This window comes from Mauremys mutica, chromosome 14, assembly GCF_020497125.1.
Source record: "Mauremys mutica isolate MM-2020 ecotype Southern chromosome 14, ASM2049712v1, whole genome shotgun sequence".
NCBI classification, from domain to species: domain Eukaryota; kingdom Metazoa; phylum Chordata; order Testudines; family Geoemydidae; genus Mauremys; species Mauremys mutica.
In genome coordinates, this window is record NC_059085.1 from 8,651,179 (window position 1) to 8,678,575 (window position 27,397).

At 53.5% G+C, this 27,397-nt stretch overlaps 2 protein-coding genes across 5 annotated transcripts; one reads left to right on the top strand and one right to left on the bottom strand.

Moving 5' to 3' along the window:
• On the bottom strand, positions 1–12,592 carry USB1 (U6 snRNA biogenesis phosphodiesterase 1). 3 transcript variants are annotated; one of them, XM_044986990.1, is made up of 7 exons: positions 12,473–12,592; positions 8,796–8,950; positions 7,721–7,904; positions 7,092–7,145; positions 5,951–6,056; positions 2,134–2,217; positions 1–1,646 (listed from the first exon to the last, which is right to left on the bottom strand). In XM_044986990.1, the coding sequence occupies exons 1-7, from the start codon at positions 12,493–12,495 to the stop codon at positions 1,542–1,544; spliced, it is 711 nt and encodes a 236-aa protein (XP_044842925.1). In that variant the 5' UTR covers positions 12,496–12,592; the 3' UTR covers positions 1–1,541. The 3 variants fall into 3 exon arrangements, with proteins under 3 accessions (XP_044842925.1, XP_044842924.1, XP_044842926.1); XM_044986989.1 differs by lacking the exon at positions 12,473–12,592 and adding an exon at positions 10,275–10,528; XM_044986991.1 differs by lacking the exon at positions 12,473–12,592 and adding an exon at positions 10,172–10,225.
• ZNF319 (zinc finger protein 319) lies at positions 11,989–25,653 on the top strand. Of its 2 annotated transcripts, XM_044986988.1 has the most exons (3): positions 11,993–12,145; positions 13,336–13,484; positions 16,033–25,653. In XM_044986988.1, exon 3 carries the CDS (start codon positions 16,332–16,334, stop codon positions 17,988–17,990), a length of 1,659 nt encoding a protein of 552 aa, XP_044842923.1. In that variant the 5' UTR covers positions 11,993–12,145; positions 13,336–13,484; positions 16,033–16,331; the 3' UTR covers positions 17,991–25,653. The 2 variants fall into 2 exon arrangements, with proteins under 2 accessions (XP_044842922.1, XP_044842923.1); XM_044986987.1 differs by lacking the exon at positions 13,336–13,484 and having other exon boundaries at positions 11,989–12,145.
• The last annotated feature ends 1,744 nt before the right edge of the window (positions 25,654–27,397 follow it).

A 27,397-nucleotide genomic window follows, 5' to 3' on the forward strand; every position in this document is an offset into this window, starting at 1 on the left:
AGAGGCAGAAACAGGAGGTTTTATTTAGCTATAATACAAATTGTAAAGAGTGAATTTCATCTTCTGGTCCCTACAAACCCACCCAGGGAGTCCATTAAGAATTTTGGAAATCAAATATTGCAGGTAAGAAGTTGATAAACATCAAGGACTTTTTAGCAAGATTTTAAATGGCAATGAATCCCCTGCGACACTGGTCTCTCAAAGCCGCGTTGGTCAGTGATACCCCCACCCTGCTATCTCAATGCAGAGAAGGGCCACTGAGGGGCTGAGTCTCAGAAGCGCTCAATATCCACAATTTCCTTTGCAGTCAATGGGAGCTGCAGATGCTCAGCACTTCCGAGAATCCAGAACATGTCCAGACTATACCAGGAAAACAACTTTATGGCAACTAGAAACCAGGGTTTGATACTAAACAAAAGCCTCGGGTTCTTCTGGCAGACAAATATGGAATGATGGACAGAACTTGCCTGCCCTGTCCGGAATGTCTGAGAGGCCAAAGCATCTGTCAAGGGCAGGAAAGTACAGTCCGCACAGGATCTCCTCAGGCGCTGGCGTCCAGGGAGGTCATTACAGGATCCAGTTACCTTGATTCATTTGAAAGTGGAGTTAGTCCTGGTGCAAGGTGTGCCCCGCCCTGGAGACCGATGTTCTTGGCTTGCCCAAATTAAGCTAAACAGCAGCAGGTAATTCTGGACTTGGCCAAATACCCTATTGTTAGCCAGTTCACTTGGGGAAAACCAACACTGCCCTCTTCTGGGCATTTGGCAGTATGACAAGCCTCCTATTTACCGGTAAGATAAAAACCTGCCCTGTGCCTTTTAAAATTCTCTTAAAATCGGTGCCCTGCTGCTCTTCTCCTCCCCAAAGTCTCTCTGTGGATCAGTTTAAACTGAACACTTTCCACTAGTCCCAAACTGGAGTTAGGCTGCTTAGCACTGAAAGTCAAGGGCCTTCCCCCTCTCTGCCAGATTTAATCCCACCTGGACTTGGACTGAGGATTTGATGCTTAATTTCTCCAGTGTGGCAATAAAGGCATCCGGGAGGAGGAGCTTTATAAGGGGACTTGTCCCCAGTCAGCTGTAGGCAGAGAGATGCTCTGTCCTAACCGAGAAGGACCTAACTCTGCACCCCTGGATCTTGCTGTTAATAGCTACGGACTCAGAGCTCAGGACAGTAACTATGCTCTAGATCCCCTTAGCAATGCAGTGCAATTTCCAGCTGTGTGACACTCTTCCCTTAGCAACCTCCCTCGCCTCTGCACTAGAAGGTGACTAGGGCTTCGAACATCAGCACATCTGGCAACCAGAGGTAGCCTAGAACAACCTGCGTTGACAGCAGTCTACACAGCACAATAACCTAACAGCCTCACATATACACACATCTAGGGCCCGCGGCTTCAAACAAAAGCAGCCTGGCTTGAGGCTACAAACCTCCCTAGGCTGATGAGCTGAGAACAGCAGCTCGGCATGCACGTGAAACTCCAAACTGTCCAACAGTTAGCAGAGGCATCAGGGCAGCTGGAGTGCGCGGCTTCCCGTCTCCTACCTCAACGGGAAGGAGAAGAACTTGTTCCCAGATCTGCAGCGGATCTGATCCCATTGGAATCGCAGCAGGAATGCAGAGTCCTCAAACCCATCCACAATCTCCTGGAAAACACACCCAGGGTCCGTAAGGGAAGCGTCACTGTGTGTGAGCTCAGGAGGCTGCCTGCGGATCCAGTCAGCCACTCTCAGCACACAGCCCACGGCTCTCCCCTTATGAAGAGGTAGCAGCTGGAGGTCCTCAGGCTTCCCCGGCAGCTCATAAGGAAACCACCTTAGAGAAGTGGAATTAAACTCCAACTCCCACCTAAAAGGTTCTCTTCCCTCATCTCTCTGAGGTTTACAATTTAGCCACCTGAAGGCTCCCAGCTGAAGATACGTGGCTGGGAAGTTACCTGAATCCCTCCTCGTCCCCGGAGACACCTGGCTGGTGTGTTACTTGCATTCCCCCCCCACCACCCTCATCTCGGGAGACAGCTGCATGGGGAGTTACCTGAATCCTTCCTCGTCCCGGAGAAACCTGGCTGGTGTGTTACTTGCATTCCCCACCCCCACCACCCTCATCTCGGGAGACAGCTGCATGGGGAGTTACCTGAAGCTCCTGGAGGCACTGTCCTTCCAGCTTGTCAGTCAGGTCCCCGACGCACCAGGCCAGGCTGATATGGAATGACGGGTTCTGTACGGACAGATACAGAAGCTCAGACAGAGCGATGGAACGGCAGCTCAGGGCAAAGTGGCTGCAAAGTCAGAGAGCTGGTGTAACTCAGCCCTGCAGGGTCCCACCACCCGGGATCTCCGAGCGCTTTACATGTGTGAAGCCCCATAACCCACTGTGAAATAGGGAAGCATCATCTCTGCTTTACAGATAGGGACCCAATGCGAGTCAGTGTCAGGGAGGGGATTAGATACCATGAATCCTGGCTCCCAGGCTGCCTGCCTCTGGTATCAGTAGCAAAGGCTGCCTTTCCCTGCCTAGCGTCTCTCAGCTTTGCAAGATGTATTCATAACGTGTGGAGAAACACCTCCTACACAGATACAGATCTGAGACGTTGTTTGACACCTCTGAGCCAGAAGCAAGCACACAACTCAGTCCATAGACTCAGAGATCAGAGTTTAATACACCCCCCAAACCCTGTAAGTGAATTTAGACACAGTGAAAGACACTGGACTGGCAGCTTAGGAGACTGTCCACAGAACGGGCAGCGTCAGTGCCAGCTTCCTGCACAGCGCCCCGCCAATGTGCCTCAGAGATGACCGGGGTGGAACTCTCCATGGCCCATACAACCCTAGGCCGTTCTCCTGCCAACAAGGGGCCAGTTTTGGTGGTGGTTTCTGTGACACGTCCCCCTGGGAACAGGGCTCAGACCCAGGAAACGCATTTCAGAGACGGGCCATTGGACGGTAATGATTAAAAATCACTACAGTCCCGGGCGGGATGCGATCTTGACGTGAAAGGCTCGTGTTAGCCCCATTCTCATTTGGCAATACCGACCTCCAGGCATTACTGGCATGTTCAGGCCCTGGATCCAGTCAGCCACTGACCGCCGGGAAATGCCCTGCACAGGGCCTTGAGAGCTTGGTGCTACTGCAGGCAGTAATTAAAGACCAGCATGGCCACCAACGGGAAAGCAGCATAAACGAGTGACATAGAATCATAGAAGATTAGGGTTGGAAGGGACCTCAGAAGGTCATCTAGTCCAACCCCCTGCTTAAAGCAGGACCAATCCCCAGACAGATTTTTACCCCAGTTCCCTAAATGGCCCCCTCAAGGATTGAACTCACAACCCTGGGTTTAGCAGGCCAATGCTCAAACCACTGAGCTATTCCCCTGCCCCCAAGCAGACAAACCAGGCTCCCCCTTGGGAGGGGCAGAAGTGGAGAGAGGACAGAGGCAGGAGGCGAGTTCACACTGTGATATGTTTTCCCACTCCCTTTTATTTGCTGCATCTGAAACAGGGCCGGCTCTAGGTTTTTTGCCGCCCCAAGCAAAAAAAATTTTTGGCTGCCCCCCCCCCCCGACATGAGCACCCCCCTGCCCACCAGTGCCCCCCCACTCACGTCCCCTGCTGCCCCCGCACTGGGCCCCCCCCAAATGTGGGATCTGCTACCAGCACACTGCAGCCGAGCCCTGGCCCAGCTGAGACTCCGTCCCCATGCGGGTGGAGCTGCTGGGCGGCGCGGAGCGGGGGTACTTCCAGGTGGCGGCGCGGCTACGGGGTGGCGCAAAGAACACGGCCCCCTCCCTGGGCTTCGCAGCACTGCTGGTGGCCAAGGTGGATCAGTTCGCGCTCACCGCCCTCACCCCCGACATGCTGGCGGCCGAGAACCTGGAGAGCCCCCCGGACCTGCTGCTCTTCAGCCTCACGGTGCCCTGGCCCAGCCCCGGCAGGAGGGAAGGCGAGGATCTCCGGCTGGGGGGCTACCTGCTCAGCACCGACAAACCCAGCTGGCCGCTCACCTCCTCACACACTCCAGGAGCCCCTCTCGCCGCCATTGCAGCCCGGGCTCGGCTCCAGGGGACCCCGTTTCCCTCCCTCCCCGGCTCCTCACACACACTGGGTAGGGCCGCCCAGAGGATTCAGGGGGCCTGGGGCAAAGCAATTTTGGGGGCCCCTTCCATAAAAAAAAGTTGCAATACTATAGTAACATGTATTTGGAAATGTAAAAAATAACTAGTGAAAATTAATTTGTAATAATTTGAAAATACACCAAATACATTATTTAAAAACATTAAATGCTTTTCTGGTCTGTATACATTTGCAATTACATAATGGGCTGTCGCTGGGTGATGGTTGGTGCCAATGGGCTGTCACTGCCTGGAGGTGGTGCTGCTGTTGCCCAGGGCTGGGTGGGGAGCTGGGCTTTGCGGGGTGCCCGGCTCACAGGGGCTGGGCTCAGGACTGTGAGGAGATGGGGTCGGAGGTTGTCTGGCTCAGAGGGGCTCGCCTCAGAGCTGGGGGTCTGGGGTGGGGGGGATGGGGTCGGAGGGTGCCCACCTCAGAGCAGCTGGGCTCAGAGCTGGGGGTCAGGGCTGTGGGGGGAATGAGGTCAGGGGGGTGTCCGGATCAGAGGGGCTGGGCTCGGAGCTGGGGGTCAGGGCTGTGGGGGGAATGGGGTCAGAGGGGTGTCCGGATCAGAGGGGCTGGGCTCAGAGCTGGGGGTCAGGGCTGTGGGGGGAATAGGGTCAGGGGGGTGTCCGGATCAGAGGGGCTGGGCTCGGAGCTGGGGGTCAGGGCTGTGGGGGGAATGGGGTCAGGGGGGTGTCTGGATCAGAGGGGCTGGGCTCGGAGCTGGGGGTCAGGGCTGTGAGGAGGATGGGGCCGGGGGTGCCCAGGTCCGAGGGGCTGGGCTTGGAGCTGGGGGTCAGGGCTGTGGGGGTAATGGGGTCAGGGGGGTGTCCGGATCAGAGGGGCTGGGCTCGGAGCTGGGGGTCAGGGCTGTGGGGGAAATGTGGTCAGGGGGGTGTCCGGATCAGAGGGGCTGGGCTCAGAGCTGGGGATCAGGGCTGTGGGGGAAATGTGGTCAGGGGGGTGCCCAGGTCTGAGGGGCTGGGCTTGGAGCTGGGGGTCAGGGCTGGGTGGGGCGGATGGGTTTGGGGGGTGCCCACCTCAGAGGGGCTGGGCTTGGAGCTGGGGGTCAGGGCTGGGCCTGGGGGGTAATGGGGTTGGGGGGTGCCTGACAACCACCTGAGACCCCCCCAATCCAGCCCCCCCGTCCCTGGCCCCTGACCGCCCCCCCCAGAACCTGTGCCCCCTCCCTGCCCCCTGAGTGTCCCCGGGACTCCCTGCCCCTTAGCCAACCCCCTGGCCCCGGCTGCTCACCCCGGCTCACCGTGCACCCGGGTCCTAAACAGCGCTGCAGCCGCATGGCTCCGCAGGGGGCTGAGCTCTTCCCCGCTCAGAGCCGCGTGGGGAGGGGAGGAGCCGCTCGGCCCGGGGCTCGCAGCCCTGCCCCCTCAACACGCGGCTCTGAGCGGGGCGGAGCTCAGCCCCCCCCAGCCAAGCGGCTGCAGCGCTGTTTAAAGGACCGGCGCGTGAACAAGCAGAGGAGGAGCGGCCCGTCCCCTGCAGCCAGGCGGGGCCGCGCTACTGGTAAGGGGCCAGTCCTCTCCCCCAAGCGGAGCCGGTAGCGCGGCCCTGCCCCGGCTGCAGGGGACGGGCCGCTCCTCGGCTCGCAGCGGCAGGATGAGCTGGGACCCCAGCCTTTTGCCGCCCCCTATATTTTGCCGCCCTAGGCACCAGCTTGTTTTGCTGGTGCCTAGAGCTGCCCCTGATCTGAAATTCATGCCCCTTATGAACTTGTTCCCACCGCCTCCATATTAAAGCCAGGGGAGCAGCTAAGAGCTCTGGCCTCCCTTTGAGGTTTTGGACAGGCAGAGAAGCGGGAGAGGACAAGATACAAACCATTACCTTGTAGAACGTTGGCAGATCAAACTCCTCCATAACTTTATCCACCTCCGAGACCAGCTCCAGCAACTGAGAATGCCCACACGAGACCTCCAAGCCCACAAAGGTCCTGCGCACAGACAGGGAGAAAGATGGAGTGCGGGAAGAGCCTCCGAGCAAACTTTTGTTGCACAGGAAGAGCAGTGTTAATACCCTAACTCGGAGTCCCCTATGAATTTGGGCAGGTTGCTAAGGGCAACCAAGTCCCCATCCTCTCCCAGGGTCATATGTCAGACTGAGGGGAAAAAAGTAGTGGAACGCTCCTAAACTCCACCTGCTATCCAAGTTCCATCCGCTCATGGCACCAACACAAGCCAGCACCCACAGTGGAGTCAGCAACTTTTCCTATTTGACTGTCCTCCTTTTTCATGTGCTTTGTTCAGCAATGAAATAGTTAACAAGCTCAACATTTTAAATCGGTGTTGTTAGGCTTCAGAAAATATAGTGAGGAGATATCCATTTCTATGCGTCCGATGAAGTGGGCCGTAGCCCACGAAAGCTTATGCTCAAATAAATTTGTTAGTCTCTAAGGTGCCACAAGTACTCCTATTACTTTTTCAGATACAGACTAACACGGCTGCTGCTCTGAAACCCGTCATTAGGCTTCAGAGTTAACACACAACAGCGATGACTGGGACAGCTCTTACTTCTGTCAGGGCTATTGTTACAGGCTGCCTGCAGACCCAGGCAGACGTCACTGCATTGGTTACACTGAAGTCACCTTTGCAGCTAAAAGGGCTAGAGGCTTAAATAGTTTTTTTGAATGAAAGCTGAGGTTCTGCCGTGCAAGGTGAAACCACCAGGGAAAGATACCAACTCAATGAGCTGCCATGAACTGGCCCAGTCAGATAACTGCAGTTATCGATATATTTTGGGCTGCCAGCCTGGAAGTGATGGGGGGACTGGGAGGATGGCTATGAAAACCGACAGCAGCAGGTTTTGGGGACAAATGGAGATGATATCACATCACACAGCCACCAAGCTGCTTGACATTGATCCAGGGGTCTGTGCACAGCATGAACCATCCCCATCCACCCCTCCTAGTGCCGGCTTTCCCCTACTCCCAGTGCTCTCTAAAAGGGTAGGCGCTGTGCTTCTCGCTCACCTGGTTCTGTGCTGGTTGGTATACACCTTAACCTGGCTGGCCGTGCAGAAAAACCTGAAACGGGAAAGAAGAAAATTCAACTAGGGCAAGAAACAAAGGGGGAGATGCGAAGTGCCCCGCCATTAAGCTGCTGCAGCAGGGCTTCTCTCACTGCCAAGCGCCTGGGCAAAGGCCTGTTTCTATCAAGGGTGAATCAGTCCAAACTGAACTTCCCTGAGGCTTGGATCAGTCATTACCCCCCTGAGGTTCCACTGTGCACTTCCCGAGCCTAGCCATCAAAATAGCATGAGGCTGTGCCTGGGGAGTCTCCAAGCCAGACAATACAACACGGTCACTGCTCCTGAACCCAGAGCCTCCTGGGCCACTGCCCTGCTTGCCAGACTAATCTGGTGCCAGATTCTGCACCCATTCAAATCCAAGGAAAAACTCCCATTGATTTCAATGGGGCAGGATCTAGCCCCCTGCGTAGGGGTCTCGAGAGAGGATACTGGATTAACTGGGCTCCACAGCCCGTCAGGGGGAATCGCTAGGAGTCCCAGAGTCAGAGCTGGGAGGTTAGGAATGGCTGGAGTGACCCGAGGAGAGAGGGACACATGGGGCGTGCGCCTCCAGGGTTCTGCTGCTCCTACCTGTAGAAGGAGGCTACACGTTCCTTGAGGGACCGGACCAAGGGGTTTATCCAGTGGTAGCGCAGCACCACGCTCTGGGAGAGGCTGATGTGGAATTCCTCCATGGCAGTGAGCGACACCGCATACCTGCGGGCGTGGGAAACCAGGAGCTCCTGCAGCTCCAGCAATTCCTCCTGGATTTCACCTGCCAGGGAAAAGAGCAGTAGGATTAGAGCCTGACCCTCCCGCACAGCACCTGCCCCCGCGCGGAGGGCCTGATCGGTCGGCCCGATGATGAGCTAGAAAGCAGGGGCAACCCCTGGATTCTCATACATGTTACACACGCTAAGGAAGCCTCACACCGGCCCTGTGAAAATGGGGACCCTTATTATCCTTATTCCCCATGAGGAAATAAGGCACAGACTTGGGAATAAAACCTGGGAGTCCTGATTCCCAGTCTCCTGTTCTAACCTCTACATGGCACTGCCTCCTTATTTTACAAAGGTAACCAGCACCAACCTAGGCATCAATTAGCAGTTACTGCCAAGCCGCAGATCTGGGAGAATATACATCACATGGGAACTTGAAAACAAACAAACAAACACACACACACACACACACGTTTCCCTTTTGACTCCTTTGGTCTAATGGAGGCCACTCTCTTACCCGCTCTGTTTGAATGGACAGAACGTCAGGGTGTGCCAGACCCATCTAACAGTCCAGTGCATTTACTGACCATACCGCTGGAAAGCAGCTGGCGTTGGAAGGAGATGTCCAAGCCCATCGTGAGGAATGGAAGCGAACGCTCTCACTAGGAACTGGGCTCGCTGTCAGTGTGCAGAGACAGGTGTTCACAAGATTTGCTCCATGGGCGACACACGCGGGTCTGCACATCCTACTCCTGCCTGCGCTGCTCCCACGCTGGGGACATGGAGGGCTCCACTCCCAGGGGTCTCTGTCCCTCATCTGTTCCTGCCAACACCAGCCCCACACTGGTACAGAGAGCTCCTCTCCCCAGTGCTCATTTCTTCCCCTGCTCCAGCACTCACTGTCCCCATACCGGGGAAACAGAGGGGACAGGCCTGAAGTTACCTACAGGGCAGGTAGACGTACGTCGCCCAGTTGCCCCGCTCATGGGGGAAGTTACGCACTCGTCCGCCATGCTTGGTGCTGTCATCTGTGACCTCCTCTTCCTGGTCTCTGAACATGTTTAAGACGCTGTCCGGCACAGGGAGGCGAGGAATCGGCATGCTGCAGGAGAGATGGGGGGAGGAGAAGAGGAAATTAACAGGTATGGCCCAACCCCAGAGAGAGGCAAGTGTCCTCGGCTAGGTGCGCCACAGACAACGGCTCATCCTTCCTCATTTGCACAGATGTGTTCTAGACTCCTCCAAAGTCAGCCAGCAAGGAGAGCTTCTATAGCGAGTTCTGGAGCCAGGGAGGGTTCCCCCGCTCAACGCAAGGGCCTCCATCTGTTAGCCCTAGGTTCCTGTGGCTGGCCCTGTCCTGTGCAATCAGTTTTAACCCTCTTCCCTTCCTCCCCTTATGAAACCTAAAGCCCTGACTCCATTCAGAAGCCCAACAGGTCTCCTTTTGCTCTACCCATTGCTAATAACATTTGTGGTTTTGCAGAGGACAGACAATCCCACACAGTCCGATTGCGCCCCCATGACCAATTCTTATTTCTTCCCCTAACAGAGGCTTTGCCCTCACTCTTGTCCTGAAGACACTTCCATGATGCTCTATTTCAAACACTGAAATGAGGGAGAACACTTCAGTTACCAAATGCAACATCACGCCCGGACGACCAAACTCTGGCTGCCACTGACAAACTGGAAAGTGACACACACCTGGCCCTGCGGTCAGTCCTGCATCTTACAGTCACGGAACATTCTGCGGCTCCAAACGTCGGCCTGTCAAACCCACTCACCGACACTGAAAAGCCACTACACAATTCAGCACAACCAACAGGCCACCTAGCAGAGCTCCAGAATTAAAACAGGAAGGGGCATTCACTCCAGGTCAGGGATAGGGTGTGTTTGGTTAAGGGGGAGTCCAGGCCTAGGTCAGGACTGAGGGGAGCTGGCAGATCTTCCAAAGTGGGTTAAACTAAACGGGACAAAGGTGCCCTTAGTGCAGAATAATTGTGTCCGCAGGGGGGAGATAATAGCTACTGCGCTTTAAAATTCACACTCTAGTTTATTTCACAACAGTTCCCCATGTAGACAAGCCCCTAGATCTGCCAGTGCTCTCTCCAGACCCGCAGCACTTCCTGATTTCAGGAGGCCTGGACTGGGCTATTAAGCCTCAGCTATTTCGGGCTCTGACCCCGTGTAGACAAGCCTTGGTGGGGGCTCAGGAGTAACCCCAGGAGCTCTGGGCTGAGGGCTATGGGCAGCGCTGTGTGGGGCCCCGAGGACGCTGCAGGGCAGGCCTGGGGCGAGCCCCACTCGATCCCTCTTTTCCTCTCACCTCCAAACTTCAGTTCCAAGCAAAACCTAGGCGAGAAACCAAGCGGGGAAACGCGCGGAGCTGTGCCCGTCCCCTGCCCCCCTCCACCAGGCCCCAAACCCACCTGGTCTGGGCGGGGCCGGCTCCGGGGACCCCCGGCTCCCCCGCCCCCTCCTCTCTTCTCCCCGCAGCGGCCGGGGAGCCGCCGGCTTCATCCTCGGAGCTGCTGCTGTAGCCCACCAGCGGCGCCCCGCTCATGGGGCCGGCAGCGGATCGCCTCCGCCCGCGGCCGCCTCCCTTCCTCCGCGGCGCCGCAGCGTGGAGCGTCCCCCGGCTGGCGGGGCCCCGGCCGCGCGGTTCCAGCGCCGGGAGGCTGCAGCTTGGCCCCGGCCCCGGGGCGCGCCGTGCGGAGCCGGAGAGGCGCAGCAGGGGAGGCGGGTTGGAGATCAGGAAACCGGAGCAAGGCCACAGGGGGTGCGAGAGGCGGGAGGGCGCCGGGCTGGCGCGATGCGGACATGGGCAGGGAGCCGGGGGGCTGCTGGGGGGCTGCTGCACGCCATAGGTGGCAGGAGGCGGGCAGCAGAGGGGGTGGTCACATGCTGGAGCGGGTAGAGAAGAAATCTGGGTCCCCGGTGTGTGTAGACACGAGCTTTCACCGGACCCAGCGGAGCATGCAGGGGTGGCCGGACAGCAAGTGTGAAAGATCGGGATGGGGTGGGGAGGTAATAGGAGCCTATATGAGAAAAAGATCCAAAAATCTGGACTATCCCTATAAGATCGGGACATCTGGTCACCCTAGAGGGTTGGGCCTGGGCCTGGGCTCAGGTGGGCAGGGAAGTGTTCACCCAGGGTGGGAGCAGTGCCTGTGCCCAAGGGCAGTCCAGGTCCTCTCTGCCTTTTTTAGCGAGCGACGGAATTAACTTTCATTCTAAACCACCCCAGCCCCGGTCTAATGCACCCCTTCACCCCGGGCTGCTGTGCCCCGGCCTGGGAGCACTTTCCTGGTCACAAGAAGCTCGCAGGAGGGAGGCTTTTTTCCTTGTACCCAGCGGGCACCTTAGCAGCTCAGCAGAGCTGGAGGCACCGCACCCGTGGCAGCCCACGTGACATGCATCCGACGAAGTGGGGATTCACCCACGAAAGCTCATGCTCCAAAACGTCTGTTAGTCTATAAGGTGCCACAGGACTCTGTGCTGCTTTTACAGATCCAGACTAACACGGCTACCCCTCTGATACTATCCCCCTGGAGACCTGAACTGGTGCGGGGACCAAGCAATCCAGGCTGAGGATCATTGGGCCCAAAGCCAGACCTGGGCCAGCAGTGAGCGGGGATCGGCGGGGGGTGGATCCTGAGTAACCTGTGAGCTTTACAAGAGATCAGTGGCCAGCCTCTGGCAGCCAGTTTACACGGGGTGCGAGGAGGGGCCGCCTCAGACGGATGAAACGGGACGGAGATTACTGCAGATCCCGCTAGGGCCATGAAATCAGAGTCAGGGGGGCTTTGTCACGGGCAAGACTTCCACAGACTGTCCCCCGCCCAGTCCATGGGGGGCAACCGCCCCCAGTCAGGGGCAGCCCCCCCCTCCGCCCCTTGGTGCCCCGGGTAGAGCAGCCCCCACACGTTCCCCCCGCGGTCCGGCAGGGGGCGGTGTGGGGGGCGCAGTTCCCCCCGCGGTCCGGCAGGGGGCAGCCCCAGTCCCGGTCCCTCCCTCGGCCCCGCCTCCGACTCCCTCCATCCCGGGGCTCGCAGCCGCCGCCCAGAGCCGAGCGGGCCCCACCCGGCCGCGGGACCCCCCATCGCCGAGCCGCCGGCCGCCCGCCTGGCCCCCGCTTCCTCCTCCTCCTCCGCCGCCGCCCGGCCTCGGCCCCCGCGCTCCGCCGCCGGCCGCGGCCGCTACGCCAGCCCGGGGATCGGGAGGAGCCCGCAGGCCGCGGCCCCCGGGACCGAGCCGGGCTGACAGAGGCCGCCCCACCCCCGCCGGGCCCGGCCTGCAGGTGAGAGGGGAGCCGGGCAGCGTCCCGCCCCGCCCCCGCTGCCGGGGGCTTCCCCGGGATCCGGCGGTTCCTGGCCCCGAGTGCTGGAGGGTGCCCGGCACTGTGGGGCTTCCCCTGCCCCGATCCCTCCGCCATGGCTGGGGGATCCCCCCTCCCCTCTCCTGGGGGGCGTGTCCCAAATCCCGGGGGGCCCCCGGCCCTCCCCAGCCAGCGCTGGGGGCTGGCTCGTTCCGTGACCCCCATGGACCCTGTCCCGGGAGCCCTGCCTCGCCGCCTCCCCCCACCCCGGGACGGGCGCTGTGCCCCCCTGAGCCCGAGTCCAGTTACCTAGTTCCGTCTGGTTTGTTCATTTCTTCCCCCTTCCCCAGCTCTACTCCCAGTTTTGTCTCGTGTCTCCCGCTTCACCTTCCCCTGCAGTTTTGTTCCTCCCAGCTGGAAATGTCCCCAGCTGCACACGTAGGGCACGGTCTGGGTGGGGGTTTACTTCTAAGTTAACTAAACACCTTTTTTTTTTTTTTGGATCTGCAAGTTAAACTTCGTGGTTTGGATGTCTCACCTTCAGGTCTGGTTGAACAGGAGGTGTAATATGAATGGGACTGAGGGGGAGGCTTTATTTCTTGTCATGTTTATAGGCTCATGACAAAGAGGACTTTCAGTGGGGTATTTGTAGCGTTTCCTGCTTCTCTTCACATATTTTAACTATCCTGTGAGTTCCCCATAACATAAGGGTGTAGTTTGTTCAGTCTGCACTGGCTTTCCTTTGATCCCACCAGGGTGAAAGCTGAGTAGAGGACTCGGGTGTGACTGTGTGGGGTACCTTACTAGATCATACAGTAAAAAGGTAAAGATGTCTTTGAGGAACCGGTAGCAGCTGAGGGTGCTTGGTTTTGTCTAAAGATCTAGCTGTATCTTCTAATGGGGAATTATTAAATGTGTTTAACAAGCACATTAAGCTTAAGGGTACGCTGCAGGCGACAAACGCCAGGAAATTCAGAGCAACACTTGTGCTAGAGTAAACCTGCGGGAACAGCCCATTTAATTAAGGCGCAGGCCTGTGCTCTGGTTTCCTCTTTGCCCCTTGCTGCTGTGAATCTAGTTGGGTTGGAATCTGAGCCTTTCTCTCTTGCATGTAGCCTCTGCTGCTGGCCTGCACTCTGGAGTTATTCTTCTCTTTGTGATGTTTTATTTAGTTGAATTTGGTGCTGTGGTTGTGACCAGGAGGCTGAGCAAGAAGTGAACCTGGGCCTGAAATGGAGAGGTGCTGATCAGAACACAACTAGGTTCATAACAGAAAGGCAAGAGACATGATAAGCAGAAGGTGGATCAGATTATGTTTCAGGTGGCTACCTTGCCATCCTCTTCTCCAGTTTGAGAGAGATTAAAGTGTCGTCATCTTCTGTGTCCCACCAAGGGATGAGCTAGACTGAACATCTGCATTAACTTGTTTATATATAGCAATGTACCCAGGTGGGTATTGCCTAATGGCTTTATTTGGGTAGTACCTAGCCGTTTCCATACTGCATCAGGCCATACTCCAGAGTGCTGTCTCTGTTTATCTATCAGACTGCATAACAGCCAACTAGAGATTAAATTTGCCCACAAGGGAAGGTTTTTTTTTCTTCTTCCTGGGCAGTTAGTGGTTGGCTTATGCCCTGAAACATGAGATTATCTATTCTTAAAGTCTTAGTCCAGCTAGTGAAACTGCAGATATTCTTTATCAATAGTTCTAAATTAAAGCTGGGGATAGGGTGGAATATGCAGGATTGGAAAGGGAGCTCCCAGTGAAGCTGCCAGCCCGAAGGAGTTTGGTGGCTTCTCTGAATAGTGCACCATTAAATAGAACATTGTAAAGGCAAATTGGTTAGTGCAGCATTCTGTTGATAGTGGAGCATCCTACTGAGTACCAGAATAGAGCAACTCAATCTGAGCTGAATGCCATGGTGGCCTATATGAAGGTGTTTTTTTTTGTTTTTTGTTTTGTGCCACTTATCGCTGATGTGTGAGACAGTTGCAGCAATGAGTGGGAGACTAACCCATCAGTTTCTGCTGAATCTAAAGTCACCTGTTAACGGGAAACTAAGGCCTTGGCTACACTGGCGCTTTACAGCCCTGCAACTTTCTCGCTCAGGGATGTGAAAAACACCCCCCTGAGCGCAGCAAGTTACAGCGCTGCAAAGCGCCAGTGTAAACAGTGCCCCGCTCCCAGCGCTGGGAGCGAATCCCCACGGGGAGGTGGAGTACGTGCAGCACTGGGAGAGCTCTCTCCCAGCGCTGGCGCCACGACCACACTCGCACTTCAAAGCGCTGCCGCGGGAGGGCTCCCACGGGAGCGCTGTACAGCTGCAAGTGTAGCCAGACCCTAATATGAAAGCTGGAGCTTTTGAGCAGAGCCTGGGATAGTGGTCCAGTAGGAATATTGGTACCCTCCTTCCTAAGAGGTGGTGGAGGAATTCTTGCCCGAGGATTGGCCTGCTCCTGGGCCTCGCTGTTACCTCACTATCTTTGTCTTGTATCTGCTTCTGGCTAATAGGTTTAGTCTTCTTACTAGGAGGAACGTTTTCTTAGTTCTCTGTTATGCATCTAGAGGATTACAACTCCTGCGGAGTCTTCTTTGTAAGGCAGAAAACGTGATACCTTTCATTGGGACAATGAGTAAATTATGCACAAGTTCGTAGGCTCCAGTGATCCTCCCTTCAGCAGGCTGGCAGTCTCTGTAACCAAACAATCGCATTATGGACTCGGGCCACGTTCGCTAAGAGACCTATATGGCTACAAACACTTTTGGGTGCTGTGATCTGTCTGTAAGTGGCCTTTGCTCTAGTCTAATGGGTTAATGTTGGGTGGCCCATCATAAGCTGAGTAGTTGTTTCCCTGGAGCCCTCTTGTTCTTCCTAGTCTCAAAATAAGCAGCTATCTTATTCAGTGAGGCTGTTTCATTTCTACAGCTGTGGTGTCAGGTACGCTAGCAAAGTTGGGGATTGGAAGTAAATCCTGAGATATCAGAGACGGTTTCCCCAAGTGAGCCTGTGGTACTCAGCCAGTCCTAACTGGATCAGAGTGGACTCCGCTTGTGAGGCTAGATTTCAGTGTAAAACTCGATTGGCTCCTCGCATACAGCCATGTGCATCTGCCCCCTGGGGCTGCACAACAGTGGGACAACGTTTTGGTTTTCGTAGATGTGTTGAACCTCAGCAGAGCCTGTCTCGCTCCTGTGCAGTGATGTTTGTTTGTTTTTATAAGGGTTTGGGGAGGGCAGTATTTTTAGCCCGACTAGGGGCTGTATGTCTGCTTGAGTGAGGTTTACGGGTAATAATTAGAAAGGTTGGGCTTGGCTTTTGGTGAGCAAGCCACTTTTACCATCCCTAGCCAGTGGCTTCATAACAAGTGAACGTGTGGGGATTTGAAATCGAAATGTTGGTTAAATTAATCCAGTTGACGATATAGTCGTCTCTGCTGAGAATTTAGGAACGAGATGGTGACAGGTCATTCGATAGGCTCAATCTGTGCCCCAAACGGGGGACAAAGACTCCCCAGACTCTCTGCACACTGAAACAGCCACGGCCACATGTACACATGCTTCCCTTTCCGGGCCACCACACTTGATTGAAAATGCAGGGAGCCAAAAACCATGGCTGCCCGTCCTTAGGACAAGGCCAGTCTAATGGGACTGTCAGGGCAGGACTTGGTCCTTTCTGGTCCTAGGTGAAACTTGCCCCAGACTGTGTGTTCAGTTAGTTTTCCCCCCCCTTTTTGCGTTAGTGTGGTTTGCATGGACTAGAGAGAAGAGATTATTTTTAGTCCGATCCATGGGTTAAACTTAAGGCTTGAACACACAGTTGTCTTGCTTACCTGTGGGAACTGATGTGAGCTGTCTTCTTTCCTTGCAGAGTTGTTCCTTGGAGTGTGTTCCTCACCTTCCCCAATGTGAGCGCGTTGGGTCAACACGGACAAGGGCCTCCTGTTGTCTTCAAGACACTCTTGCTTCTGGTTTCCATTTAGTTTATCCAAAAAACCTTGAGACAGGATCTAATGCAAAGCACTCCCTGCTGCTGATACCTAGAGAGTGAGCTGGATTCCCCACCCCCCGTTCAGGACCAGCTGCTGGGAATCGGTATCTTCTGAATTGATCCCCTCGACCGAGAAGCTGAAGCTGTGTCTGCTAAAACCCCATTTCTTTTTCCCAAGCATGTCAGAAAGCTGGCAGCAGCAGCAACAACAGCAGCAGCAACCACAACAGCAACAACATCACGCCGGGACAGCAGCTCTCACAGAGCACTCGATCCCTTCGAGCACAGCTGAGAACCCTTTGGGTTGCGCTGTCTACGGCATCCTGCTCCAACCAGACCCCAATCCGCAGCATCACCAGCCCCCCCCGATCCAGGCTGGAGAGCCGTCCCACAAATGCGGCGTGTGTGGCCACGACCTCACTCACCTGTCCAACCCACATGAGCACCAGTGTCTGCCAGGGCATGACCGCTCCTTCCAGTGCACTCAGTGCCTGAAGATCTTCCACCAGGCCACTGACCTGCTTGAGCACCAGTGCATCCAGGTGGAACAGAAGCCCTTCGTGTGTGGGGTCTGCAAGATGGGCTTCTCTCTGCTGACCTCCCTAGCCCAGCACCACAACGTCCATAACGGCAGCGCCATGAAGTGCTCCATCTGTGAGAAGACCTACAAGCCGCCTGAGGCGGAGCACTCCCAGGCCCTCGACTCGTTGGAGAAGCCCTACACCTGCTCCATTTGCCAGAAGACCTTCAAGCACCTGTCGGAGCTCTCGCGGCACGAGCGCATCCACACCGGCGAGAAACCTTACAAGTGCACCCTGTGCGACAAGAGCTTCAGTCAGTCGTCGCACCTGGTGCACCACAAGCGGACGCACAGCTCGGAGCGGCCGTACAAGTGCACGGTGTGTGAGAAGACCTTCAAGCACCGCTCGCACCTGGTGCGCCACATGTACGCCCACTCGGGCGAGCACCTCTTCAAGTGCAGCGTCTGCGAGCTGCACTTCAAGGAGTCGTCGGAGCTGCTGCACCACCAGTGCACGCCCAGCGGGGAGCGCCCCTTCCGCTGCAGCGAGTGCCACAAGTCCTTCAAGCGCCCCTCGGACCTGCGGCAGCACGAGCGCACGCACAGCGAGGAGCGCCCCTTCAAGTGCGACCTGTGCCAGATGAGCTTCAAGCAGCAGTACGCGCTCATGCGCCACCGCCGCACCCACAAGGTGGAGGAGCCCTTCAAGTGCAACCTGTGCGAGAAGGGCTTCGTGCAGCCCTCGCACCTGGTCTATCACCAACATGTGCACGGCATAGAGAACCTGTTCAAGTGCAACGTGTGCCAGAAGGGCTTCAATCAGTCCTCAGAGCTGCTGCGGCACAAGTGCGTGCAGAATGCCGAGCGGCCCTTCAAGTGCACCGTGTGCAACAAGTCCTACAAGAGGTCCTCGGCCCTGCAGAAACACCAGCTGTCGCACTGCGCCGAGAAGCCGCTCAAGTGCACGCTGTGCGAGCGACGCTTCTTCTCCTCCTCGGAGTTCGTGCAGCACCGCTGCGACCCGGTGCGTGAGAAACCTCTCAAGTGCCCCGACTGCGAGAAGCGGTTCAAATACGCCTCCGACCTGCAGCGGCACCGGCGCGTGCACACGGGCGAGAAGCCTTACAAGTGCCCGTCGTGCGAGAAGGCCTTCAAGCAGCGTGAGCACCTCAACAAGCACCACAGCGTGCACGCCCGGGAGCAGCAGTACAAGTGCATGTGGTGTGGGGAGAGGTTCCTGGACTTGGGCTTGCTGCAGGAACACAGTGTCCAGCACACTGCCGAGGGGGCGTACCAGGTGGCGGCCTGTTTGCCGTGAGGCTCCTTGGCAGGCTTCAGCGTGCATGCAAACCTTCTCAACCGCCCTCTTCCCTTCCCTGATCATACAGGATCGATACCCGTACCTAGGTGGGGCAGCGGGAGATGGGCTGCCGGCCTGGTTGATAGTGCTCTGGTCGCTTTGTTCTATTCCACCTGTATTAGTGTCTTATGATCTGACGGACAATGTGTGACGAGTCCCGGGGGGTGGAGGAGAAGGGAAGCAAATAGTGAAAGCAAATCAAATACCTGCTTGTCCTCTTCTGGATTGTAGTTCACACTGCACCTGCAGTTCAGAGGGACGTGAGTTTGCAGGTCTCTGCTCAGCTGCCCCCGGGGACTGTAGCCCTTTACACACTCCCCCTAGTAACGAGGTTCCCTGAGAGAGCCGGCTGACTGTCCCTGTCCTTCAGAGAGGCTCAGGAACAATCCAGACCCAGGCATGACTTTCTCCCCAGGCCTCGCTGCTCTGCAGTGAACCAGCAGGCTTCCATTTTGGGAGCCTTCCTGCTTGTTAGTCCCAGTACAGTTAAGTTGCTCAAAGGCAGTTTTGAGTCAGTAGCACTGGTTGACCAAATGGTCCTTGGAGCTCCCCAGACGTACTTCTCAACAGTGAGCAGAAGGGAACAGCATCAGGACTGCTGTGCTCCAAATGTACTAAGTCCGTTGCTGCTTTTCTTTGCTGGCTGTAGAAGTCCGCAAAGGATCCTTTCCCTCTCACCTGACCGCCAGGAACTCTGGTGCAGTCTAAGGGTTACGTGAGTGCTGCATGGTATTTGGAGAAGTTCGCTAGGTCAAGCCTCTAGATCGCCAGTAGTCCTGGCTATAATTGGCTGAGAACCTTAAGTTTGCAGCTGCTCACCTGGGGAGAGTCTCTGAATTTTCTAAGAGTTCAGCTGGCTTGAGGCGTAGCTCTGCTCTCGAGTCTTAAAACTGCTGCCAACACAAGCCCTTCTCTCGTAGGGCTACTCAGTGCTGCCCTTGGACGGGGCATACAATCCCAGCCTCAGGGGCCTCTGTGCTGAAATAAAGAGAGGTCTCTGGGTGGGATCAGCAGTAAAACACTAAAGGGTGGGGGAAACACTACTGTTAAAATACAACTTGGAAAAAAAACAAAACAGCAAAAGAGAAGTTTGTTTAGAAATGAATTTGAGGATTTGGGATTGTAATTGGGAGGTAGGAGCCTGTAACCCAGGTTCAAAAATTCTGTGGCATTAAATTGTGATCTTACGGGGCATGGCCTCTTCATTCTGCTCAGACAGTGAGTAGGGGAGAATTAATTCTCTCTTGTGTAATTGGCTGCTTGGGACGGGCTGGTTAGCAGAGGGTCAGGGATGAATGTTTTCCTTTCTGGGAGTCCCTGTGGACCCCTCTCGTTGGTCCCATATCCGACCTGTATCCTTCATGGGAATTGCATCTTTATATTGCAACTAGGAACCATTTAAAAAAAATCACCATAAGCTGTTTTCCCATTTGACAGGGCAGATCCAGCCCCCAAAGCTGTCGTCTACAGAATATTGTTGGCTTCTCATGACCAAGGGTTTTTCAGCTAAAGTTTGGCACTTCCTAGGCCAGAGGAGTGCCTGCTGCATTACCCAAAATCCTTTCCTTGCCACCAGCCTGGCTGGCTAGTGTTTGAATTGGGGGTACACTGGTTGCAACTAGTGAGAACAGGATGTTGGTCAGACTACCTGCATGCTGCCCAAATGGATAGGGTCACAAAAGCAGTTCCATTGTGGGTGACAGACACCCACGTTAACCCTGTAAAAGGTTAAGTCATGGCTGTTTTCTCTCAAAGGATCCCCCACTCCATGTCCATGTCCAGCACCATAAAGAGGACCAGAGCTTATTTCCACAGGGGGCTGGAAAAGTTGAATGAACAGGTCCCAGCAGGGCTGAGTTTTCCTCACAAGCAGCTTTAAGGCGTTTAAATGAACCTCTGGCACCTGAGGAGTGAGGACTCAGTCAGTGCTCTTTGTATTTCACGCTGCCTCAAAGATGTAGAACCGACTTCTACCAAGTTTTCTGTCTGCGTTTATTTTCCATTTTGCTTTTTTAAAAAAGCAGTTTGTTAATATTCATTAAAAGAAATCCTGTATAGTTTAATTTGATGTCATTTTGGATCTTTAAAAAGAGAGATTCAGTTCTAGGTAGCTGGTTTTTTATGTTAATATATAGAGTTCAGTGTATCCTTAACTATAGGAGTAAAACTGAAACAAAAACAAGAAAAGCTAATCTTGTTCAGGTTGTCTTTATAAGTGGGTAAGATTGGGGGAGTCAGATGTGGCGTTGGAGAGGACATCGCTAATGGAAGTTGAAATTCAGGATATGGGGGGAGAACTGAGGAACCAGATTGTTCAACATGCAATATATTTGGCTATAGAGACTATTTTTGTTCCAGCCGCAGATCATTTTACGTTTTGCACTAATGCCTTTGGGACATCCATTGGGAACCACCAACGCTGGTGAATTTGCTCATAAGGTGATAAACACATTTAAAATTAAAGATCAAGAATGGCTCCCAGTGTCCTCCCTCGTTTTGTTTTGACGGCCAGAAACATTGATAGTTCAGAACCTACAGGTAAATGTTCTGCAGTAAACTGCGCCGCCAAGACTGGGTAACAGACCTTGCTGGTAGTGCTCTGCCAGGTACTGTATTCAGCTTGGCTGTGGAGAGACCAGAAAGTGGATTAATGAGGTTCTGCTGTAGATAAACAGCAAACAATCGATTTATTGTGGGTGGCAAATACCACACCCGCCTCGAGAGATAAGACGGATGCTGTAGAGGCGGATCTGAATGTATAGTAGGCAGCAGTGATGTGGCACCTACAGTCTCCTAACCCCTTTCAAGTAGAGAGATAAATTATTGGCCAGATATACATGCTCCTGTTGCAGCTGTGCAATACTACTTTTATTCCCCTCTTCCTCTCCTCCAACTCTGGTTTCTGTCCCACCCGCTTCAGAGCACCAGCTAGCTCTGGATGCAAAGGATCTGTTCTCAGCTCAGTACCTCTCCCTGGTTTTTGTAACCAATTTAGGAGCTTGTGAATCCAGGCTAAACCTCATTGCGTTCCCCACTGGCTCTGGTGCGCTCTCATGCTGGCTGCTCCAGCCGAGAAAACAATGAGCTGCTGAACCGTTCGGAGCGGGAGCAGGTAGCTAGGCAGCACAGCGCGGAGCTGGTACCCTGGCTGCTCTGTGCTGGAGTGGGCAGCTGACCTCGGCAGTGGCAGAAGACAGCAGTTCTGTCTTTCCTGCTGTGTGAGTTGTTTCTAGGGTAGTCCCCAAAATGGGGATGGTTGGTGATGAACTGGAAGGGGATGGAGAGGATGTTTGTATTGCATAGTTGAGAGATCTGGTCCTTTTCTGAGACGGGAATGCGTAATTACACACTTAAGGGATGGAGGATGCTGATGTACAACTGGAGTCACCAGAGGGTCTTCATTTGTAAAGTAAATAGCTGGTAATTCACAGCCGAGGCCTGCCCCTGATGCCAGTGTTACAGGAGGGTTAGGTTTGTGCAGCAGTGGGTGGGCAGACCCTTTGCATGGGGGCTGCTCATTTCTACCCACTGTAAGGCACCTTCATGCTGCCAGAGCACCATAAAAGGGTCTTAGTGTAACGGAATCAGGCCCAAGATCCGTTGAATCTATGTCCAGTCCGTGGAAATGCAGTTCATAGCTGCAACCCTGCCAGCTAGAGACATGCATTTCTCAGGCCTGTACGCACCCAGGGCTGTTACCCAGCTCTTGGGTAGTGCAGACGCATCCCAGGAGCCCTAATAGATGGTCAATGTTGAGGTGACCGTACTGCGGGAAAGGATCCGGGGGTTATAGCAGATCACAAATTGACCGAGTCAGCAATGTGATGCAGCTGCGAAAAAGGCTGATCTCATTCCGGGGTGCACATGTCAGACACAGGAGGTAACTGTCCCCATTCTACTCGGCACTGGAGTACTGTGCCCAGGTCTGGGGGCCAGACTTTAGGGAAGACGTGTACAATTGGAGAGAGTCCGGGGCGGCAACACAAATGATGAACTGTTCAGAAAACCTGACCTATGAAGAAAGGTTAAAAAAAAACTAGGCATGTTTAGTCTTGAAGGACTGAGGGGGGAAGTGTTGAGGGCTGCTATAAAGAGGATGGTGGCCAGTTGTTCTCCATGTCCACTGAAGGTAGGGCAAGAAGTAATGGGCTTGATCTGCAGCAAGGGAGATTTTAGGTTAGCTGTTAGGAAAAACTTTCCAACTATAAGGGAACGTAAGCTCTGGAATAGGCTTCCAAGGGAGGGTGTGGGTGCTCCTAAGAAGAGGTTGGACAAATAGCTGTCTGGTATGGCCTAGGTTTACTTGCTGCTACCTCTGCCCAGGGGGCTGGATTAGATGACCTCTTGAGGTCCCTTCCAGCCCTTCACTTCTGTGATTCTGTGTGTGGCTTCAGGACTATAGTTGGCTTGTTCTGTTTGGTAACAGTGCAGTCCAGTTCCACTTAAAAAAGCTGATGTCCTATCAGCTGATGACAGCATCTGTTGCAGGAGCAGATTACTAGTCAGGTGTATGTGGCCATACCTGTGATCGGAAGTGTTAAAATGCTGTTCCTGGGACGAGGGCAGGGTGGGGACAAGTTATGTGGTAGAACTGGTGCTATAGCCCTCGATTTTTATTAGGTAAAGAAAATTGTGTAACTACAAGCTGTTCCCTTAAAGCTGTTTAGCTTGGGGAGAAGAGCTGCTTTACATAGCTGTGCCTTTCAGAGTCGGGTGTTTTTTAAACTGGAGTAAGTGGTAGAAATAGTAGAACATCCTCTTGCAAGAGAACCTCCTTGGTTCTGCCTCTGGGGGGGCTCGTGCAGCTGATACAATGGCTGCCTTTCCAAAGCGGGTTATGGCGACACCATCCTACGGGGCGGAAGGGCTCATCTGCTATTGACTGTGTTCAGTTGACATTTTACTTTCAAACCAAAGAGCAAATGTGGCCAAAGCCTCTATGGGGTAAAATGTGTTAAACTCTGTATCTGTGTTGCACTTCCTTTCTCCTCCGTTCTGATGTTTACAGAGAGAGACGGCTGGGGTATCCATAGCCCCACCCCCTGGTTTCAAAAGATACTCCTCCGTCTGCTCATGGTACCTAGCAGTCCCGGCCAGCTTTATCTCAGTCCTGATGAAATATTATTCAACGACGAGTTTAGCTGCCCTGAGTGCGGGAAGCCAGGCACAATAGCTGCAAGATGTTATTGGCTAGATGGGGGTCCGTCTTGTGTGTGGCGGTTTCTCTAGCGTGAAGCCCTAGAAGATCAGAAGAATAGGAATGAAAAGACGGAACTTTTGGAAACTCTACAAAGATGGGATGGGGCGGGGCGGGGGGTACCTACATTGTACCTCTGCAGCCAGGCAACTGGCTTGCAGTCAATGCGTTCAGTTCTTCATAGCTGTGTTTGCCTCCAGCAAGGAGAGATTCCTTCTTATCCATCTTTCTGTCCTCCTCCCTTTTCCTGTTTCCCTTCCTTCAACGTAGCCACAGGATGCCTTGACATCTTTTTGTTTTCTCCCTCCCCGTGTCTCTTGTGCGCTCTTCAGCAGCCTTTGGGGATTATCCTTTTATAACCACCTCTGGGTTTCTTTGCACCTCTTATGTTGGCTTTGCTCTTTGTAAAGGATGGTACATTTTTTCCCTTTTGCCATTTTGATTATTTTTCTACTATGGATTTCTTTGAAATAAATACCTTTCGGAGACCAGTGGTAGTTCTCATTTACTTCAAGACCTCTAATGGTGGGGATTTTAAAGGACCCTGATGGGTAAGGTGCCCAGTTCCATTGAATTCCAGTGGGATTTGAGCAACTAACTCGATTGCAGTCTACAGAGCCATTGTAGAGCCTGAGTGGCACAGCCAAAGCTAGGAAAGGATTTGCGCAGCCACATTCCTTGTTCTTTTTTAGGGTCAGTTCCGTCCTGGGCACGTCAATTCAGCCTTACATGCGGGGGTGTTTGCAACAAAGTGTGGGGAAAGCGTGTCCCAATGCTCCTGTGTAGGAAACTGAGGTTGCGGCACCAAAAGGAGACTGGTCAGCATAGGTGTAAAACAGGCGCCTGCCTGAGGCTATGTCTACACGACGGGGGATCGATGCTCTGGTGATGGATGCACTGGGGGTTGATTTAGTGGGTCTAGTGAAGACCTGCTAAATCGACGGCAGAGCGGTCTCCGGTTGATCCCGGTACTCCACCAGGGATGAGGGTAGTAAGGTAAGTCAATGGGAGACTGTCTCCCATCGACCCAGCGCGGCATAGACACCACAGTAAGCAGCCCTAAGCTACGTCGACTGCAGCTACATTATTCACATCACTGGAGTTGTGCAACTTAGGTCAGTTTACCGCGGTAGTGTAGACATAGCCTGATGAGTTGCAGTTTCTCCAGTAAATTATGTCCATTGACACTGTGAAGGCAAATCTTGATAGTAACTTAGTGGAGGGCCCTAAAGGGTTCACGGGGTAGGAATGGTGAGTTAGCAGTGTATCATGATGCACACGGACGCTGTGCATATGGAATTTAAAAAACTTCAATCTCTGCTTAAATGGTTGTTCCTACTACTGCCTATGGGGCTGTCACACTGTAGCTCTCAAAGTGGCTTCACCATGAGGGGTACAACCTATTTTGTACCTGTGCCCTGGGTACAGCTGTCTGATCTTGGTCCCATATTCAGTGATTGTTTAGGGGCGTGATGCAGAGCGAGGGTGTCCCTCTCAGAGCTGGGTGTTGATGTGTGCTCAGCGTTGGTTTGCCATGCGGCTCCTGGAGAAGTTGGTGCTGATGAAAGTGAACAGTAATGGGAAAACCTGGAGGATGGATGAGCCCAAAGCGGCCTGTGACAATGGGTTGGCATAGTCTCCTGGCTCTCCGCTGAAATAACTTGCCTGTGTGATGTTTTTGAGGAGGAGAAGAGCACTTTTTTATTTCCTTCGGGCATTACAGTCAACCCAGGACTACAACTGGTAACTGGGTGTTAACTAATGAAGCAAAAACCTTAACCTTGAATGTTAACTATTCTTGATCAAGCTGTGAGACGCTGAGTTAACTCTCAGGAAGATTTCTGTTCCTGTGTACACAGACATCCCATAGAAATGGACAGGCAAGTATGAATTTTGGGCTACCACTCCATCTTGGGTTCTGGCAACTTGAGTCTCTCTTGTGATTTGGGATCCATTTTGTTCCTCCGTGGCATGTTCCCTGCTGGCCATCTTAAAGACATTCAGGAGCTGAGCCTCCCGACATCCCTAGACCTCTGAGAGCGAATCCCTTTGCCAGAACCCCAAGGTGGAATTCTAACCCCTCACTCCAGGTGCTTGTCTCTAAAGTTTTATATGATCCATGGATCTGATTTCTTTTCAGGGGCAGTTCTTCGTTGCAGTGGAGCCGGGTCAGTAGCAGAGGGCTTTTGGCCCACCCACAGTCTCTGATGGGGTGAGGTTATAGGTGGATCCGCGTAACCTATGGTTGTGACTCCATGCCTGTGAATTAGCAGGGCTGTGTGAGATTGTACTCGTGAGCGATGAGGCTTCTGTGTGGCTTGCAGTGCCTTTAACACTGCTCTCCGTGTGTTTATAAGACTGTATCCCATACGTGTGTGTGTGTGTATAAATATATTGTATTAACCTGTCCGGCTCTCCTGTGTGATTGTCAAATGGTTTTGCTTTACTAATAAATTTATAGTTATTTATACCTTCTTGTGGGTGTGTAAGGTTTCTAGAGGGGGACATCACGCATGACCCCTCTTACCCGAAGCGTTTACCCTTTTTTTTGTAAATCTATTCCTGGGGCTGCTCCTGTTTTTGAGCAGCTGTGGAGGGAAAAACAATAGCTTGTGCTGCTGATACTGAAGGTCACGAAATGGGAAAACGTTCAGGATTCAAGCTGTTAAAACTAAAAAGAGGAAGAAGTTGTGATGTGCTCCACTCCTGCTAGAAATGGGAGCACGTTTCTCTTATCTGCTGGCTTTCCCTGGATGGAAGGTTATGGCCAAAGGCTTCCACTGCCACGAGGTTAGCAGTGACAGCTACAGGTGCTCTGTCTATCCCAGGGATCGGCAACCTTTCAGAAGTGCTGTGCCGAATCTTCATTTCTTCACTCTAATGTAAGGAAGGTTTCACATGCCAGTGATACATTTTAACATTTTTAGGTCTCTTTCTATAAGTCTATAATATAGAACTAAACTATTGTTGTATGTAAAGTAAATAAGGTTTTTAAAATGTTTAAGAAGCTTCATTTAAAATTAAATTAAAATGCAGAGCCCTCCGGACCGGTGGCCAGGACCCGGGCAGTGTGAGTGCCACTGAAAATCAGCTCGCGTGCCGCCTTCGGCACCCGTGCCATAGGTTGCCTACCCTTGGTCTATCCAGTACATTTAGCAATGGTTTAATTGGTGAAATGGATCGATTCCTGCTCCATGGATCCCGATTCCACGGAAGGCTCCCACAGCATCAAAAGGAGCCCTGCTTCTTGCTCAACGCTCATCTATTCATGGCATTGTAATAACTCTGTGGTTTGGAAGTGAATTGGGCAGAAACCAGGCATAGAAATTCTCAAGTGCACGAAGTTATTCTCCCCTCCACTCACTCCATCATGCGGGTTTTGTTATTTTGGCCAGATAATGGAGAAACGCGAAGAGGAAGATAGTTTGGCCTGTTTTGGCCCCACTTCCTCCCTATCCCCCTTGAGATCTAAAACTGGGAGAGAACATCCAGTCCACCAGCACACGATTAATGTCTGGGGGGTTGAGATGGCAGAGCTACGTAACTCTGTAAAGGTGAGACCCTGATCAGGAATGAGGGATCTCTTGACATCAGATGTAGTCTGTTTTCCTCCTCATTTTTAGGTGTCTCCCTTGTGATCCCATCCTGCAGCAGTAGCACCTTCAAAACATGTCTCCCTTCTAAATAGTCCTGCTTATAAATATACAGCCCTTGTCCCCCAGAGATCTCAAAGCGCTATGACAAAAGAGGGGTAAGTAGTATCTCCATTTTACAGGTGGCGGGGAAGGAGGCACACAGAGGGGAAACCGGTTTGCCTAAGATCACCCAGGGGCAAAGCTGGAAACAGAACCCAGCTCTGCGTTAAGAAGCACTTGCATCAGTGAATGAAATTCTTTGCTCGCTAGAAACAGCCCGTAACACTGTACTATGGGGACAGCACGTTACATTTTCCTGGTTTTGAGGGGCAGGGAAAATCTTCCAATTCTGTATCCTAGAGGTTGGAGCTATTGCCTGCTTAGATCCTTTATTGTCAAGGGAGATTTCTAATTGTAGACGTGACAGTTGCCTGAGACTGTGACCCCCTAACCTGGGCAGGGCAGCATCATATACATGGCTGGGAACGCTTTGCATTGAGGCCTAGATCAGCGTTTCTCAAATGCGGCCACCA